Genomic DNA, 18,653 nt, shown 5'->3' with positions numbered 1-18,653 from the left:
ATAAATCACAAAATATCCATCTTAAAAATTCAATTTATTTTTCAGATATTGTCATCAAGATTTCTTACCCAGTTGTCCACCATTTAGCCCCATAGTGTAAACAGCTTCTCTAGTCCACAGCACCGTATGAAACCTGCCTGCTGCTACTCCAATGATTGTCCTTCCTTTCAGATATTTTGCCTGCATCTATTCAAAAAGACAAGCAAGACAGCAGTTTATTATATTATTAAGAACTTATATAATTTTTAAAAGATCCAGTAGACCAGAGTAGCAAATATATCGCATACTAACTACCAGTAAGGGCAGAATTCACTAATAGATCTCAGCACTAACACTGAGAATCCAACTCTTCTCAGAACACAAGATACTTTGATGTAGCCACTTTAAATCAGCAGATTTAACATATAAAAAATTGACCTGATAGAAAAACCAAATCATCCAACCTGTCAACAAGCAATATGTAAAACCCGGCATTCTCATTCTATCAGAAAATACAGTACTTTTAAATTTGACATATTCAGGGTCTCTCAACAGTGGCACTATTGACATTTTCAGCCAGATGAGTCGTATTGATATAACATATCACACTGATTCTTGTAGTAATACTGAACCACCCTTGCACCCCAGGAATAGCCAAAGCAATCTCAAAAAAGAAAACCAAAACTGGAGTTATCATAATTCCAGATATCAAGTTATATTATAAAACAGTAATAATGAGAACAGTATGGTATTAGCACAAAAACAGATACATAGATCAATGGAACAGAACAGAAAATCCAGAAATAAACCCACAATTATATGGTTAATTAATCTTCAACAAAGGAGGAATGAATGTTTACAATGGGAAAAAGACAGTCTCTTCAATGAATGGTACTGGGAAAACTGGACAGCAACATACAAAAGAAAGAAACTGGACCACTTTCTCTCACCATACACAAAATAAATTCAAAATGGATTAAAGACCTAAATGTGAGACCTGAAACCACAAAGATCCTTGAAGAGAACACAGGCAGTAAAGTATCTGACACTGGCTGCAGCAACTTTTTTCTAGATATGTTTCCTGAGGCAAGGGAAACAAAAGCAGAAATAAACCACATCAAAATAAAAAGTTTCTACACAGCGAAGGAAACAATTAACAAAACTAAAGGGCAACCTATGGAATGGGAGAAGATATTTGCAAATGACATATCCAATAAAGGTGTAGTATCCAAAATATATAAAGACCTCATACAACTTAATACCCAAAAAACAAATAATCCAATTAAAAAATGGGCAGAAGACACGAACAGACATATCTCCAAAGAAGACATACAGATGGCCAAGAGACACATAAAAAGATGCTCATCATCAGGGAAATAAAAATCAAAACTACAATAAGATACCACCTCACACCTGTCAGAATGGCTAAAATAAAAAACACAACAAGTGTGGGCAAAGATGTGGAGAAAGGGGAACCCTCTTGCACCGTTGGCAGGAATGCAAACTATTGCAGCTACTGTGGAAAACAGTGTGGAGGTTCCTCAAAAAATTAAAAATAGAACTAGCCTATGATCTAGGAATCATACTACTGGGTATTTACCCAGAGAACACAAAAACACTAATTTAAAGGTATACATGCACCCCTATGTTTATTGTAGCATTATTTACAATAACCAAACTATGGAAACAGCCAAGTGCCAATCAATAAATGAATGGATAAAGATGTATGTGTGTACACACACACACACACACACACACAATGGAATATTATTCAGCCATAAAGAAGAATGAAATCTTGTCATTTGCAACAACATGGATGGAGCTAGAGAGTACAATGCTGAGGGAAAAAAAAAAAAGTCAGTCAGAGAAAGACAAATACCATATGATCTCACTCATATGTGGAATTTAAGAAAAAAAAAAAAGAGCAAAGGAAAAAAAGAGAGCGACAAAAACAAATCAAGAAAGAGACCCTTAACTGTAGAGGACAAACTAATGGTCACCACAGGGGAGGTAGGTTGGGGAATGAATGAAACAAGTGATGGGGATTAAAAAATAAAAGAAAAAAGGGGCGCCTGGGTGGCTCAGATGGTTAAGCGTCTGCCTTCGGCTCAGGTCATGATCCCAGGGTCCTGGGTTCGAGCCCCGCATCAGGCTCCCTGCTCAGCAGGGAGTCTGCATCTTTCTCTCCCTCTGCCTGCAGCTCCCCCTGCTTGTGCTCTCTCTGTGTCAAATAAATAAAATCTTTAAAAAAAAATAAAATAAAAAATAAATAAATAAATAAAAGAAAATGGAAAAAAAAGGAAGAAAAGAAAAAATACTGGACATATTCAGGGTCTCCCAACAGTGGCACTACTGACATTTTCAGCCAGATGAATCTTTGTTGTAGGGGACTACCCTGTAAACTGTAGTTTTAGCAGCATCCCTGGACTCTACCTACTAGATGTCAGTAGCACCATTTCCACTCCCACCCCCAGTTGTGACAACTAAAAATGTCTCTGCACATTGCCAAATGGCTCCTGGGGATGCAAAAGTAACTGAGAATACTGAGTATGTCCATATCAACCTAAAGCTCCAAGATAGCCACACAATAAGAATAAATACAGTAATAAAATCTATCATTTGTAAAGAAATCTATGATTAAATATCCACGAAGTCCACGTCTGTAGAAAATGGATCTTCCAACCAAAAAGTACCACAGATTGGAGATTACCTCTAACAACTTCTCAGTAATTCCTATTGATTCATTGGTCATCCAGAATGGAAAAGCATTAGATTTAAAAGTTTATTAATAAAAAATGTATATCTAATAATAATCTTAAATCCAGAATGTTAAACCAGTAAAGAAACTTCACCTCTGAAATGCAAAATTTTATGAGCTGAAAACTCATTTGTTATTGAGTGATGATTCTAGCAACATATTAATTTAGAGCACCAGTCCTAGTTCTTTGAACTAGGTCTGTGAAGTACTCTTGAGTAAAGAGTACCTTCTGGTAGTGGCTGTGCAAACGGGAGAGGGAAATTAGAACAAAGAGTGGCTTTTGGACCCATGTCCCCTCACATAAACTTGCCATGTATATTTTCCGTGCAGAGGAAGATTTTCCATGAGGCCAGTAAGCTTAGTGTCCTGGGTAACTCACTTCCATGGCCATTTTGCATTTATAACTTCATATTTTTTCTTAAGGAGGGCCTCAAAATTATTTGTTTCAAACCGCAAAAATGTGGATCCCCCTCTGCTTATAAATACTTAAAAAGCTGAAACTAAAGCACTTTGGGGCCTAATTTCCTAAGTGCCTTCTCTCTTACTCCAAACAAATGCTAATTTGTACAATGCTTAATGTCTCCTGTGAAAAATAAAGTATATACCATCAAATATAAGTAAAATAAATTGCATATCAATACCTTCCATCTTTTTGTCCATACAGGTTTTACAGCAAATAAATAGTCACCTTGTTTTAAAAAGGAAGCTTACCTGTCTGGGTACATTACAACTGGAAGGCGGAGGAATAATTCCTAATTGATGAAAAATATTCAGACCAAAAGTATAAACACATCCATCTTCAGTCAGTACAACAGTATGATCCTTAGCAGCTGCCACTTGGGAACAATTATGACCACTCAGTCCTTCCACAAGCCTAGGGATCTACAAAATAAAATTAACTTTAATATATATTTTTTTTTCTTCTTCTTAAAGAAAGGCAGACTACCACATGCAGTGCCTCATTTGGATGTGTCTGGAGTCTTGGAAACTTGACTACCCTACGTTCTCCTACAAATGGACTTGAGAGCTTGTTTGGAGGTTCTCGCAGGGGAGCGCAGCTATTCGTATACCCCTGACCCAAGAATGGTCCTCCTCTATCAGGGAAGGTCATCCTCTTCGACCGAGCGCGCAGCTTCGGGAGGGACGCACATGGAGAGGTGAGGGAGGAAGGGGACACCTGCCTAGCCAGCCAGATCAGCTGAATCAACCCTGGCGATCGATGGAGTGACAGATGTCACAGCCAGATCACCCTCACATCCTATAATATATTAACCATTTATATAAAAATACAAATAGAATCTGGTGATACTATATCCAAATGACATGACTAATAAATGGCTGATCTATCATGGGTAAACTCTACAATTTAGCAAGGGATAGGTGAGTTTAACAGGATATGGACATTGGTTTATGAGTAAAATACAAAACCCCAGTATGACATTTCAGTAAAATAATTCAATCCAACAAATGATTTTTGAGCCCTTATCATACACCAAGTGCAAATTTGGTTGGTATAAATAAAGGGAGCTCTTCAGCCAAAGTATTCACTGATGTATTGAAAAAAATAAATAAAAATACAGGAAAATACAGGTGTGAGGAGTAAATGAGTTGGTAAGTATAAAAAACAACAGTCTGACACTGCATAAAATGAAAATAATAATGTCTATAATCTCAAAGGGTTGCTGTGAGGCTTAAGTCAAGGTAATGATACTGCTTGAAAAGCATCACTGATGCCTAGAACATAATAAACCCATGAGAAATGGGTGTTGTCATAGCTGTCCCTTCTTTTTAAAGCACCCTTTAATAGATAAATATACCAGTAATCCCGTCAAAAAAAATTTACCTTAAAAAAAACCTACTGAGGCAACTTTACTGAATGCAATAATTATTAGGTTTCTTCCAATTAGCACTAAGTTTCAGTACCGTAAGACTCAATTCTGTGATTATACAATGAAAATACGGGCTCAACTTTTTAAATTTTTTTTTAAGATTTATTTATTTAGAGAGAGCACACACACGCAAGAAGGGGGAGGGGCAGAGGGAAAGAATCTTCAAGCAGACTCCCCACTGAGTGCAGAGCCCTACACAGGGCTAAATCTCACAATCCGTGAGATCATGACCTGAGCTGAAACCAAGATTCAGAGGCTTAACTGACTGAGTCACTCAGGTGTCCCTTGGCTCAACTTTTAGACCACAAATACTTTGATGAGAAGTTAAAAAAAAAAATAAACACCAGGGTTTTGCAATTAGTCTGACTTACAGGGCACCTGGGTGACTCAGTCAGTTAAGTGGCTGCCTTCAGCTCAGGTCATAATCTTGGGGTCCTGGGATCGAGCCATGTTGAGCTCCCTGCATGGGGAGTCTGCTTCTCCCTCTCCCTCTGCCACTCCCCTTGCTTGTGCTCACATGCGTTCTCTCTCTCCATCAAATAAATAAATCTTAAAAAAAAAAAAAAAAATAGTCTGACTTTTAAAATTCCAACTATGGAAATATTTTAAGGCTTATTTATATGCTCTCCTGTCCCAGTATTTGCCAAATACAAAACATAATTTTCCTTTGATGCTTTAGAATCCGGCATATCTAAAACCTTTAATTTGAACATGATATACCAAGAAACTGATTTTTTTTAAAAGATTTATTTATTTATTTCAGAGAGAGAGAAAAAGAGAGTGTACAGGGAGTCTGCTTCCCCTCGCCTACTGCCCCTGCTGAGCAGTGAGCCCATAACATGGCTCTATTCCCTGACCTGGAGAGCAGGACCTGAGCTGAAACCAAGAGTCAGAGGCTTAACTGACTAAGCCACCCAAGTGACCCAACTAATTGATTTAACTCTACTATCAATTGCTATATTACTCTCTGCTTACAGTAGATTAAAAATAATGTTTTTTTAATTAACTGAAGTTTCCGTGTTATGGAAATTTTACTGAAGTTACCTAAAATGTGTAATGACATTTCAATTACCAAGCATGTCTGTTCATCTCCATGGCCTAAACGTCCTCCAGGACCATGACCACAGGTATAAACCTGCCCTTTCTGAGAGAGAAACACTGAATGAAATTTACAAAGCACCACCTAAGAGAAAACAAAAGAATATTATTAAATTTCTCTGAATAAAATATCCTTTATTTTATAAAAAAAATAAATTACTGCTAACTATTTAAGCTGGATGATGGGTAAGTGGGGATTTATTATATGTTCTTATTTGAACATGTTCTATAATAAAAATTAAAAATATATATGCTTTATTTTAAAACCATGTCTACAAACATTGACAAATGGGAATAAGAACAAAAAGAAATTAGGAATATGTTACCCACAAAAGAGACTAAACAAAGGAAATGAAAATCTCAAATGTTCAACTACAAAAAGCAGTAGCCAGCTGTTTTCCAACTTTATAGAATCCCAAACAACAAGAACTGGGCAGTGCAACACAAAGCACAAATATTACCAAATACTGATATATGTTATTTAAGAAAATAATGGAAATGGCTTAAGTGTATTTTTAAAAAAAGAACATCCCCTATACAGGGATTGATGGCTAGATAATATGTCCTTTTAATATCTCTGATTTTGTCTAATATACCTCTAATATCATTACATGACTTTAAATAATTCTCTATTTTCAAGTTTTACTCTCTTCCCATTTCCTTTTCTACCTGCCATCTTTCCAACACCCTCCATGCCCTCTTGACACACAGAATTACATGTTCACAGACTCTTACCAAAAGATAAGGGTACTTAAATGACTGAACTTCATCAAAAAGAAATAACAGAAAATCAACAGCAGTTTTAAATACAGGCATAGCTCAGAGATAATGTGGGTTTGGTTCTAGATCACTAAAATAGGGGGAATTTCCCAGTAAAGTGATTCAAATAAATTTTTGGTTTCCAAGAGCATATAAAAGTTATGTTTAAATTATATTGTAGTCTGTTAAGTATGCAACAGCACTGTGTCTTTTAAAAGAAATGATGTACAAATCTTAATTTTTAAAATATTTTATTGCTAGAAAGTGCCAATCATCATATCTTTCAGCAAGTCACAATCTTTTTGCTGGTTAATGGTCTTGCCTCAGTGTTGATGGCTGCTGACTCATCAGGGTGATGCTTGCTGAAAGTGAGGATGGCTATGGCAATTTCTTAAAACAAGTCAACAGTGAAATTTGCCAAATCAACTGACTCGTCCTTTCATGAATGATTTCTCTGTAGCATGCAATGCTATTTGATAGCATTTTACCCACAGTAGAACCTCTTCAAAAACTGAAATCAATCCTCTCAAACCCTGCCACTGCTTTATCAACTAAGTTTATAAAATATTCTAAACCCTCTGTTGTCATTTGAACGGTCTTCACAGCATCTTCAACAGGAGTAGATTCCATCTCAAGACACCACTCTCTTTGCTCATCCATGAAAAGTAACTCCTCAGCCCATCAAGTTTGATAATGAGATGGTAGCAATTCAGTCCCATCTTCAGGCTCCACTTCTAATTCTAGTTGCCCTGCTATTTCCACCACATATGCACTCACTTTCCCCAATGAAGTCTTGAACCCCTCAAAATCATCCACGAAGGCTGGAATCGACTTTTTTAATTGTTTAAATTTTATTATGTTATGTTAATCACCATACATTACATCATTAGTTTTTGATGTAGTGTTCCATGTTTCATTGTTTGCATATAACACCCAGTGCTCCATTCAGTACGTGCCCTCCTTAATACCCATCACTAGGCTAACCCATCCCTCCACACCCCTCCCCTCTACAACCCTAAGTTTGTTTCTCAGAGTCCATAGTCTCTCATGGTTCATCTCCCCCTCTGATTTCCCCCCCTTCATTTTTCCCTTCCTGCTATATATATATATTTTTTTTAACATATAATGTATTACTTGTTTCAGAGCTACAGGTCTGTGATTCAACAGTCTTACACAATTCACAGTGCTCACCATAGCACATAACATCCCCAATGTCTATCACCCAGCCACCCCATCCCTACCACCCCCACCACTCCAGCAACCCTCAGTTTGTTTCCTGAGATTAAGAATTCCTCATATCAGTGAGGTCATATGCTACATATATTTTTCTGATTGACTTATTTTGCTCAGCATAATACCCTTCAGTTCCACCCACGTTGTTGCAAATGGCAAGATTTCATTCCTTTTGATGGCTGTATAATATTCCATTGTATATATACACCACATCTTCTTTATCCATTCATCTGTTGACGGACATCTTGGCTCTTTCCATAGTTTGGCTATTGTGGACATTGCTGCTATAAACATCAGGGTGCACGAACCCCTTCAGATCCCTACATTTGTACCTTTGGGGTAAACACTCAGTAGTGCAATTGCTGGGTCGTATGATAGCTCTATTTTCAACTTTTTGAGGAACCTCCATACTGTTTTCCAGAGTGGCTGCACCAGCTTGCATTCCCACCAACAGTGTAGGAGGGTTCCCCTTTCTCCGCATCCCTGCCAACATCTGTCATTTCCGAATTGTTAATTTTAGCCATTCTGACTGGTGTGAGGTGGTATCTCATTGAGGTTTTGATTTGGATTTCCCTGATGGGGAGCAATGTTGAGCACTTTTTCATGTGTCTGTTGGCCATTTGGATGTCTTCTTTGCAGAAATGTCTGTTCATGTCTTCTGCCCATTTCTTGATTGGATTATTTGTTCTCTGGGTATTGAGTTTGATAAGTTCTTTGTAGATTTTGGATACTAGCCCTTTATCTGATATGTCATTTGCAAATATCTTCTCCTATTCTGTCAGTTGTCTTTTGGTTTTGTTGACTGTTTCTTTTGCTGTGCAAAAGCTTTTTATCTTGATGAAGTCCCAATAGTTCATTTTTGCCCTTGCTCCCCTTGCTTTTGGTGATCTTTCTAGGAAGAAGTTGCTGTGGCTAAGGTTGAACAGGTTGCTGCCTGTGTTCTCCTTTAGGATTTTGATGGACTCCTGTCTCACATTTAGGTCTTTCAACCATTTGGAGTCTATTTTTGTGTGTGGTGTAAGGAAATGGTCCAGTTTCATTCTTCTGCATGTGACTGTCCAATTTTCCCAACACCATTTGAAGAGACTGTCTTTTTTCCATTGGACATTCTTTCCTGCTTTGTCGAAGATGAGTAGACCATAGAGTTCAGGGTCCATTTCTGGGCTCTCTATTCTGTTCCACTGATCTATGTGTCTGTTTTTGTGCCAGTACCATACTGTCTTGATGATGACAGCTTTGTAATAGAGCTTGAAGTCCGGAATTGTGATGCCACCAGCTTTGCTTTTTTTTTTTTTTTTCTCAACATTCCTCTGGCTATTCGGGGTCTTTTCTGGTTCCATACAAATTTTAGGATTCTTTGTTCCATTATTTTGAAAAAAGTGGATGGTATTTCAATCAGGATTGCATTAAATGTGTAGATTACTCTAGATAGCGTTGACATCTTCACAATATTTGTTCTTCCAATCCATGAGCATAGAAAGTTTTTCCATTTCTTTATAAGTTTTTCCATTTCTTTGTATCTTCCTCAATTTCTTTCATGAGTATTTTATAATTTTCTGAGTACAGATTCTTTGCCTCTTTGGTTAGATTTCTTCTTAGGTATCTTATGGTTTTGGGTGCAATTGTAAATGGGATCGACTCCTTAATTTCTCTTTCTTCTGTCTTGTTGTTGGTGTATAGGAATGCCACTGACTTCTGTGCATTGATTTTATATCCTGCCACTTTACTGAATTCCTGTATGAGTTCTAGCAGTTATAGGGTGGAGTCTTTTGGGTTTGCCACATAAAGTATCATATCATCTGCAAAGAGTGAGAGTTTGACTTCTTTGCCAATTCAGATGCCTTTTCTTTCTTTTTGTTGTCTGATTGCTGTGGCTAGCACTTCTAATACTATGTTGAATAGCAGTGATGATAGTGGACATCCCTGCCGTGTTCCTGACCTTAGGGGAAAAGCTCTCAGTTTTTCCCCATTGAGAATGATATTTGCTGTGGGTTTTTCATAGATGGCTTTTATGATATTGAGGTATGTACCCTCTATCCCTATACTCTGAAGAGTTTCGATTAAGAAAGGATGCTGTACTTTGTCAAATGCTTTTTCTGCATCTATTGAGAGGATCATATGGTTCTTGTTCTTTCTTTTATTAATGTATTGTATCACATTGATTAATTTGCAGATGTTGAACCAAACTTGCAGCCCAGGGATAAATCCCACTCGGTCGTGGTGAATAATCCTTTTAATGTACTGTTGGATCCTATTGGCGAGTATTTTGGTGAGAATTTTTGCATCCATGTTCATCAAGGATATTGGTCTGTAATTCTCCTTTTTGATGGGGTCTTCGTCTGGTTTGGGGATCAAGGTAATGGTGGCCTCATAAAACAAGTTTGGAAGTTTTCCTTCCATTTCTATTTTTTGGAACAGTTTCAGAAGAATAGGTATTAATTCTTCTTTAAATGTTTGGTAGAATTCCCCTGGGAAGCCATCTCGCCCTGGGCTTTTGTTTGTTGGGAGACTTTTGATGACTGCTTCAATTTCCTTAGTGGTTATAGGTCTGTTCAGGTTTTCTATTTCTTCCTGGTTCGATTTTGGTAGTTTATACATCTCTAGGAATGCATCCATTTCTTCCAGGTTATCGAATTTGCTGGCATAGAGTTGCTCATAATACGTTCTAATTGTTTGTATTTCTTTGGTGTTGGTTGTGATCTCTCCTCTTTCATTCATGATTGTATTTATTTGGGTCCTTTCTCTTTTCTTTTTGATAAGTCTGGCCAGGGGTTTATCAATCTTGTTGATTCTTTCAAAGAACCAGCTCCTAGTTTCGTTGATCTGTTCTACTGTTCTTTTGGTTTCTATTTCATTGATTTCTGCTCTGATCTTTATTATTTCTCTTCTCCTGCTGGGTTTAGGCTTTATTTGCTGTTCTTTCTCCAGCTCCTTTAGGTATAGGGTTAGGTTGTGTATTTGAGACCTTTCTTGATCTTAAGAAAGGCTTGTATTGCTATATACTTTCCTCTTAGGACTGCCTTTGCTGCATCCCAAAGATTTTGAACGTTGTGTTTTCATTTTCATTGGTTTCCATGGATTTTTTTTAATTCTTCTTTAATCCTGGTTGACCCATTCATTCTTTAGTAGGATGCTCTTTAGCCTCCATGTATTTGAGTTCTTTCCGACTTTCCTCTTGTGATTGAGTTCTAGTTTTAAAGCACTGGTCTGAAAACATGCAGGGAATGATCCCAATCTTTTGGTACCAGTTAAGACCTGATTTGTGACCTAGGATGTAATCTATTCTAGAGAATGTTCCATGGGCACTAGAGAAGAATGTGTATTCTGTTGCTTTGGGATGGAATGTTCTGAATATATCTGTGAAGTCCATTTGGTCCAGTGTGTCATTTAAAGTCTTTATTTCCTTCTTGATCTTTTGCTTAGATGATCTGTCCATTTCAGTGAGGGGGGTGTTAAAGTCCCCCACTAGTATTGTATTCTTGTCAATGTGTTTCTTTGCTTTTGTTATTAATTGCCTTATATAATTGGCTGCTCCCATGTTAGGGGCATAGATATTTACAATTGTTAGATCTTCTTGTTGGATAGACCCTTTAAGTAGGATATAGTGTCCTTCCTCATCTCTTATTATAGTCTTTGGTTTAAAATCTAATTTGTCTGATATAAGGATTGCCACCCCAGCTTTCTTTTGGTGTCCATTAACATGGTAAATGGTTTTCCACCCCCTCACTTTCAATCTGGGGGTGTCTTTGGGTCTAAAAGGAGTCTCTTGCAGGCGGCATATCGATGGGTCTTGTTTTTTAATCCAATCTGATAGTCTGTGTCTTTTGAATGGGGCATTTAGCCCATTTACATTCAGGGTAACTATTGAAAGATAGGAATTTAGTGCCATTGTATTGCCTGTAAGGTGACTATTACTGTATACTGTCTGTGTTCCTTTCTGGTCCATGTTACTTTTAGGCTCTCTCTTTGCTTAGAGGACCCCTTTCAGTATTTCTTGTAGGGCTGGTTTCGTGTTTGCAAATTCCTTTAGTTTTTGTTTGTCCTGGTAGTTTTTTATCTCTCCTTCTATTTTCAATGACAGCCTAGCTGGATATAGTATTCTTGGTTGCATATTTTTCTCATTTAGTGCTCTGAATATATCATGCCAGTCCTTTCTGGCCTGCCAGGTCTCGGTGGATAGGTCTGTTGCCAATCTAATGTTTCTACCATTGTAGGTTACAGATCTCTTCTCCCGAGCTGCTTTCAGGATTTTCTCTTTATCTCTGAGACTCCTAAGTTTTACTACTAGATGTCGGGTTGGTGACCTACTTTTACTGATTTTGAGGGGGGTGGTCTGTGCCTCCTGGATTTTGATGCCTGTTTCCTTCCCCAAATTAGGGAAGTTCTCTGCTATAATTTGCTCCGATATACCTTCTGCCCTTCTCTTTCTTCTTCTTCTGGGATCCCAATTATTCTAATGTTGTTTCGTCTGATGGTATCACTCATCTCTTGAATTCTGCCTTCATAGTCCAGGAGTTGTTTCTCTCTCTTTTTCTCAGCTTCTTTATTTTCCATCATTTGGTCTTCTATATCACTAATTCTCTCTTCTGCCTCATTTATCCTAGCAGTTGGAGCCTCCATTTTGTATTGCACCTCCTTAGTAGCCTTTCTGATTTCAGCTTGGTTAGATTTTAGTTCTTTTATTTCTCCAGCAAGGGTTTCTCTAATATCTTCCATGCTTTTTTCAAGCCCAGCTAGTATCTTTAAAATTGTCATTCTGAACTCTAGTTCCGACATCTTACTAATGTCCGTATTGATTAGGTCCCTGGCAGTCGGTACTGCCTCATTCTCTTTTTTGAGGTGATTTTTCCCATCTTGTCATTTTGTCCAGAGGAGAACAGATGAATGAGAGAACAAAATATTAACAGGATAACAACGGCCCCCCAAAAATATACACTAAACAAATCAGAAGAGACCTGAAACCGGGGGGAAAAAAAGAAAAAAAGAAAGAAGAAGAAAAAGTTAAAAAAACAAACAAACAAACAAAAAGAATATGATCAAATATGATCAGGCTGGTGCATAGATCAGTGCCACACACTAGATTTTGGGCGTATTTTGGTCTGTTAGAAGAAAGTGCCTCCCAAAATTTTAAAGAAAGAAAAACTTATATATGTACAAAAATAAGGGTAAATATGATGAAGGGATGGAATATGACTGTAAAGATGAAAATTATAAAAGACTTTATAAAAGGAATAGATAAGAAGTTGGTGAAAAAATAAAGAAGTGGATTTAAGAAAAAAAAAGGAAGAGAATGTAATCAGGCAGGAGACTAGAACAAAGCCATACACTCGAGATTTAGGGTATATTTTGGTCTGTTGGAAGAAACTGTATCCCAAAATTTTAAAGAGAGAATAACTTATATATATATATACCAAAAATAAGATTAACTACTATGAAGGGATAGAATATGACTCTAGAAATGGAAAATAAAAAAGATTTTTTAAAAAAGGGATAAGATGTTGGCTGAAAAAGGGAAAAAGAAAAATTCAAAAAAAAAAAGAAAAAGAAAATTTAAAAAATTATCTTTGAAGGACTAAAGGATCATGGGAAAAAGCCATGAATTCTATGTGCAGTATTCCCCTAGTGCTGGAGTTCTGCAGTTCTCATTGATCGGTAAACTTGGTCTTGGCTGGCTATTCCTACTGATCTTCTGGGGGAGAGGCCTGTTGCACTGGTTCTCAAATGTCTTTGCCGGAGGCAGAATTGCCCCACCCTTGCCGGGGCGGGCCAAGTAATCTGCTCAGGTTTGCTCTCGGGAGCTTTCATTCCCTGCAAGCTTTCCGTACAGCTTTGGAGGACGAGAGTGAAAATGGCGGCCTCCCAATCTCCACCCTGGAGGAGCCGAGAACTCGGGGCCCCACTCCTCAGTGCGCACCCCAGAGAAAAGCAGTCAATCACTCCCGTCTCCCCAGTCTCCGGCCGCACTCCATGCTCACCAGGTCTGTGACCGAGCATTTCTATCTCTGGCTCACGACCCCGTATGGTCTCCAAACCCAGCAGATTCCTGTGGTGTGCTCCCGCGCCGCTCCTCCCAGGGTAGGAAGGGGAGTCTCCCCTGATCTGCCGCTTGTTGGGTCCCTGCTTCCAGAAAGTGGTCGCTTTTCTGTTCAGAGAGTTGCCGCTATTCTTTTCTTCGATCTCCTGTTGAGTTCATAGGTGTTTAGCATGGTTTGATCCCTATCTAGCTGAATTCCTGGGACCAGATGAAATTTAGGTCTCCTACTCCTCTGCCATCTTGCTCCTCTGGAATCGACTTCTTCTAAACTCCTGTTAATGTTGCTATTTTGACCTCTTTCCATGAATCATGAATGTTCATGGCATCTGGAATGGTGAATCCCTTCCAGAAGATTTTCAATTTATTTTGCCCAGATCCATAAGAGGAATCACTACCAATTGCAACTATAGCCATATGAAATGTATTTCTTAAATAATAAGACTTGAAAGTCAAAATGACTCCTTGATCCATGGCCCACAAAATAAATGTTGTGTTAGCAGGCATGAAAACGACATGAATTTCATTGTACCTGTCTATCAAAGCTCTTGGGTGACCAGGTGCATTATCAATGAGCAGTAACATTTTGAAAGAATCAACTTTTCTGAGCACTAGGTCTCAACAGTGGGCTTAAAACATATATTCAGTAAACCATGCAGTAAACAGACATGCTGTCATCCAGGCGTTGTTCCAGTTTTAGAGCACAGGCAGAGGAGATTTAGCATTATTCTTAAGAACCCTAGGATTTTTAGTTTGGTTAAGTGAATGAACACTGGCTTCAGCTTCAAGTTACCAACTGCATTAAGTCCTAACAAGACAGTCAGCCTGTCCTTTGAAGCTTTGAAGCCACTCACTGACTTCTCCCAATAGAAAGCTGTTTGTCTACACTGAAAATCTTGTTTAGTGTAGCCACCTACATTAATGATCTTAGCTAGATCTTTGGGATAACTTGCTGCAGCTTCTACATCAGATCTGTTGCTTCACCTTCACGTTGATGTTCCAGAGACAGCTTCTTCCCTTAAACTTCATGAGCCAACCAACCTCTGCTAGCATCAAACTTTTCTTCTGTAACTTCCTCACCTCTCTCAGCCTTCATGGAATTGAAGAGAGTTAGGGCCTTCCTCTGGATTATGTTTTGGCTGAAGGGAATGTTGTGGCTGGTTTGATCTTCTCTCCAGACCACTAAGACTTTCTCTATACCAGTAATAAGGCTGTTTCACCTTCTTACCATTTGTGTGTTCACTGGAGTAGCACTTTCATTTCCTTCAAGAACTTTTCCTTTGATTCACAACTTAGCTAACTCTTTGGTTCAAAAGACCTAGTGTTTGGCCTATCTCTGCCTTTCTCACTAGGCTTAATCATTTTTAGCTTTTAATTTAAAATGAGGAGGCATTCAACTCTTCCTTTCACTTAAACACTTAGAGGCCATTTCAGAGTTCTTAACAGGCCTAATTTCAATAATTTGTGTCTCAGGGAATTAAGGAGGCCCAAGAAGAGGTAGAGAGATAGGGGAACAATGGCCAGTGGAGCAGTGAGAACACACACATTTATCAGTTAAGTTCACCATCTTATATGGATGTAGTTTGTGGTACCCAAAAACAATTACAATAGTAATATCAAAGATCACTGATCACAGATCACCAGAAGAAATACAGTTAACTCCTGAAAAACACATGTTTGAACTTCAGTGCGCATCCACTTATATGCAGATTTTTTCCAGTAAATACAGTATAGTACTTTAAATGTATTCTCTTTTCTCTATAACTTTCTTAATAACATTTTCTTTTCTCTGGTTTACCTTATTCTAAGAATACAGTGTATAATGCACATAAGTATGTGCTAATTGACTATGTTCTCAGTAAGACTTCCAGTCAACAGTAGTTAATTTTTTGGAGAGTCAGAAGTTATGCAAGGATTTTTGACTGCATGGAGGGGTCAAGTGCCCCAAACCCCATTTTCTTCAAGGGTCAACTATATAATACTAATGAAAAAGTTTGAAATATTGAGAGAATTACAGAGTTACAAAGTAAGGAAATCCTATTGGAAAAATGGCAATGAAACACCTACTCAGTGCAGGACTGACATAAACCTTCAATTTGTAAAAAATACAGTGTCTATGAAGTCCAATAAAGGGAAGTGCAATAAATCGAAGTATGCCTGTTTGCATGTACGTATATACTTAACCTCTACACTACACTGCTATTTTTCAAAGCATCTAATATTCAGTATATTAATTTTATCTTAATACTATTTAAAAATCCTTTTTTCTTACTTTTAAAAAAATGTACATTTACATTTCTTATGTCATCTATAAATATTTCTAACTTTGAATATAAAAAATGATTACAAAATAAAGAAATCTCAGAATTATTTTCCAGAAAGACAAGTTCTTATGGAAAACAAAATTAGAAGCTGAATTACAAGCTCTACTTACACATATCCTTTAACTACTTGGTAAGTTCTGTGACTACATATACTTATCATAAGTAATATAAAAAGTCATTATCTCATTTAACTATACCACAAATACCTAAAACTAAAACCCAAAATTGTATTCGTATTTGTAATACAAACTTAGAATCTGTAAAGGAAAAATCATTTTTTGAAGCCAGAAATAATACATTTTGTTCAATTTTATATTCAATATTAGAATGCCATTCTATAATTTGACTTATATTCAACAACCAATAGCATAGTTTAAGTGTTACAACCTTAAAACCTCAATTTTTTAAGGAGATAAGTGATTATGCCTTTTCATCTTAATTCTCTGGAATATATTATGCTGAGATTAATAATTTCTGCTGCATAGCAGTATAGAATCAGCCCATTTCAGTGACTAATGGGGCTCTCTATATAACTGGTGCTCAGTAAATATTCCCATAAAACTTGCCTTCTCTTTTCCAACTGTTATTTACACTGTTTTCCTTCCTAACCTATCCACAGTGCTTGCTTCAACCCTCATTCTGTGGTAAATAAAATTCCTTATACCCTTAATCTCTTCACAAAATATTCTCACTTCCTTAAGTGTAGCTTTCTCCACAAGTGTACTATTTCATCCTAACCAAGGATGAAAATGCTCATTTCCTCTACAGCACATATATCTGAGGACCAGAAGGTATAATCGGTCTCTGGTTTACTAATGCTACCATTTATTCCTTCACTTTTGTTTAAAAATCCTTGCTCCTGAAAAAGCTCAGCTCATGAAAGGTGACTAGATCATGGATTAACTCAGAGAAGGAAAACAGGAATCTTTTCTAAGTGCCCCAACTGTGATCAATCGTTAGTGGCTGCTAATGGGTGGAAGAGCATTTTAAGGACTCTAAGGACCTAGTTAAGCTCAGATGAATACACACACACACACACACACACACACACACACTGCATGATGGAAAAAGATGAGTGTGTCAACAGTAGCAAAATCTATGGAAGTGGAAGACATCATCCAACATAATGAACTAAGACCAAAGACCAAAACTTTCCAATTATATCAACTAGAATTTTATAATTACTTATATTTAAGAACTCAGGTTCGCTCACCTAAAACTAGTAACACTGAGTTTCAACAACAAATTCACTTGAGAAACAATATGAAGAACTCTAATTTTTGTGAAATGAAAACAAATGCTAGAAAATGTATACAAGCTCTACCTTTAAAAGTAGTATCTCTATAGGGCCTTCTAATTTCTAACACTGCTTGCACAAACATCTCATAGTTTTATGGTATTTGACACAATGTAAATATGATTAAAGCTAACACAAAATCTAAAATAGAATTCGTGAAATTCTGTTGATTTCTAAGTGTTACTATCCCTTCAACAAAGTTAACATAATCCACATGAAAAGATAAACTATCAAACACAAAAGTTCTTTTTAATCTCTGAAAGTACTCAGACTGTACTTCAAAATACCTGCTTGATATAAACCCCACTCCGGGAGAACAGATCCACCAACTCTGGATGATGTTTGCTATTCTGACTTCCATGACCCAGGGTGAAATTCGTATTATCTCCCCAAGTGTAGACATCTGTAGGATCTAAAATGTAAATTAATTTTTATACTTTTATATTTTAAAACAAATATCAGTTGAATTCAATTATATATATACTCTACTAATCAGTTTACCTCAAACACAGACTCTTTACAGGAACTAATTTAACCAGCATATTTAGAAAGATGATATCAACATTATCTTTTACATTATGAAACTATTAACATATTATCTAATTCTAGGAACAGAAATCAGAAAATCCAAATCAGCACAGGGCTATCTCAATGTTAGGAATCTAACACTTGTTTCTTGTTTCGTTAGCAGCTAGTTTAACTGCCAAATGAGTAAAATACCACCTGCCGTATCCACTTAGTTTCCATGAAAACAATAATTATAGTTATTTAAATACAGAATGTTACTAAGAAATACATAATATATATAGTAATATTATTTATATATTATATACATACATATAAGGGTTCTAGATGAAACAAATGTGATATTAGTTACTGTTCCTACAGAAATATTAACTTCAACAGTTTGCTCCTGATAGATGCAAAAATCACACTCGTGATCAGGGTAATAACTATTTTAAAGTGGGATAAAACTTAATCACAGCTAAGTTTATGATCTAAGTCTTCATTTTTATTTTGGAAGGCATATAAATTCCCTGAATGGAATTATAACTATAACTTGCAATATAGTATCCAAAGTAGAAATAAAAATGAAAAATGTGTCCTTACTTAGCTTGCTCACTACTTAAATGCAAATTATAGAGTGGCCCCATTTAAAACTCTTCTCCTTTTCCACCAATTTCCATTTTCCAAGTTCAAAGGCAAACAAATTAGAGAAATAAGTAAAATCAGAAGGATGTGAGGGTAGAGGAATCACTTCCTTTCCCCCTCTACCTCAAGTACT

The 18,653-nt window shown here is 36.9% G+C and overlaps 1 protein-coding gene across 3 annotated transcripts in view; it reads right to left on the bottom strand.

The window, feature by feature from the left end:
* IBTK (inhibitor of Bruton tyrosine kinase) overlaps positions 1-18,653 on the bottom strand; it is a 100,333-nt gene that overhangs the window by 64,350 nt on the left and 17,330 nt on the right. For all 3 annotated transcript variants that reach the window (XM_032409385.1, XM_032409383.1, XM_032409384.1), the window contains exons 4-7: positions 17,656-17,780; positions 5,699-5,809; positions 3,449-3,619; positions 69-186 (exon numbers count right to left, since the gene is read on the bottom strand). In XM_032409385.1, coding sequence (XP_032265276.1) covers positions 69-186; positions 3,449-3,619; positions 5,699-5,809; positions 17,656-17,780 — 525 coding nt within the window. The remainder of the gene's footprint in view (positions 1-68; positions 187-3,448; positions 3,620-5,698; positions 5,810-17,655; positions 17,781-18,653) is intronic.

Source organism: Phoca vitulina, unplaced genomic scaffold (assembly GCF_004348235.1).
Source record: "Phoca vitulina isolate PV1807 unplaced genomic scaffold, GSC_HSeal_1.0 scaffold11, whole genome shotgun sequence".
NCBI classification, from domain to species: domain Eukaryota; kingdom Metazoa; phylum Chordata; class Mammalia; order Carnivora; family Phocidae; genus Phoca; species Phoca vitulina.
This window is presented reverse-complemented; position numbering and strand designations above follow the sequence as displayed.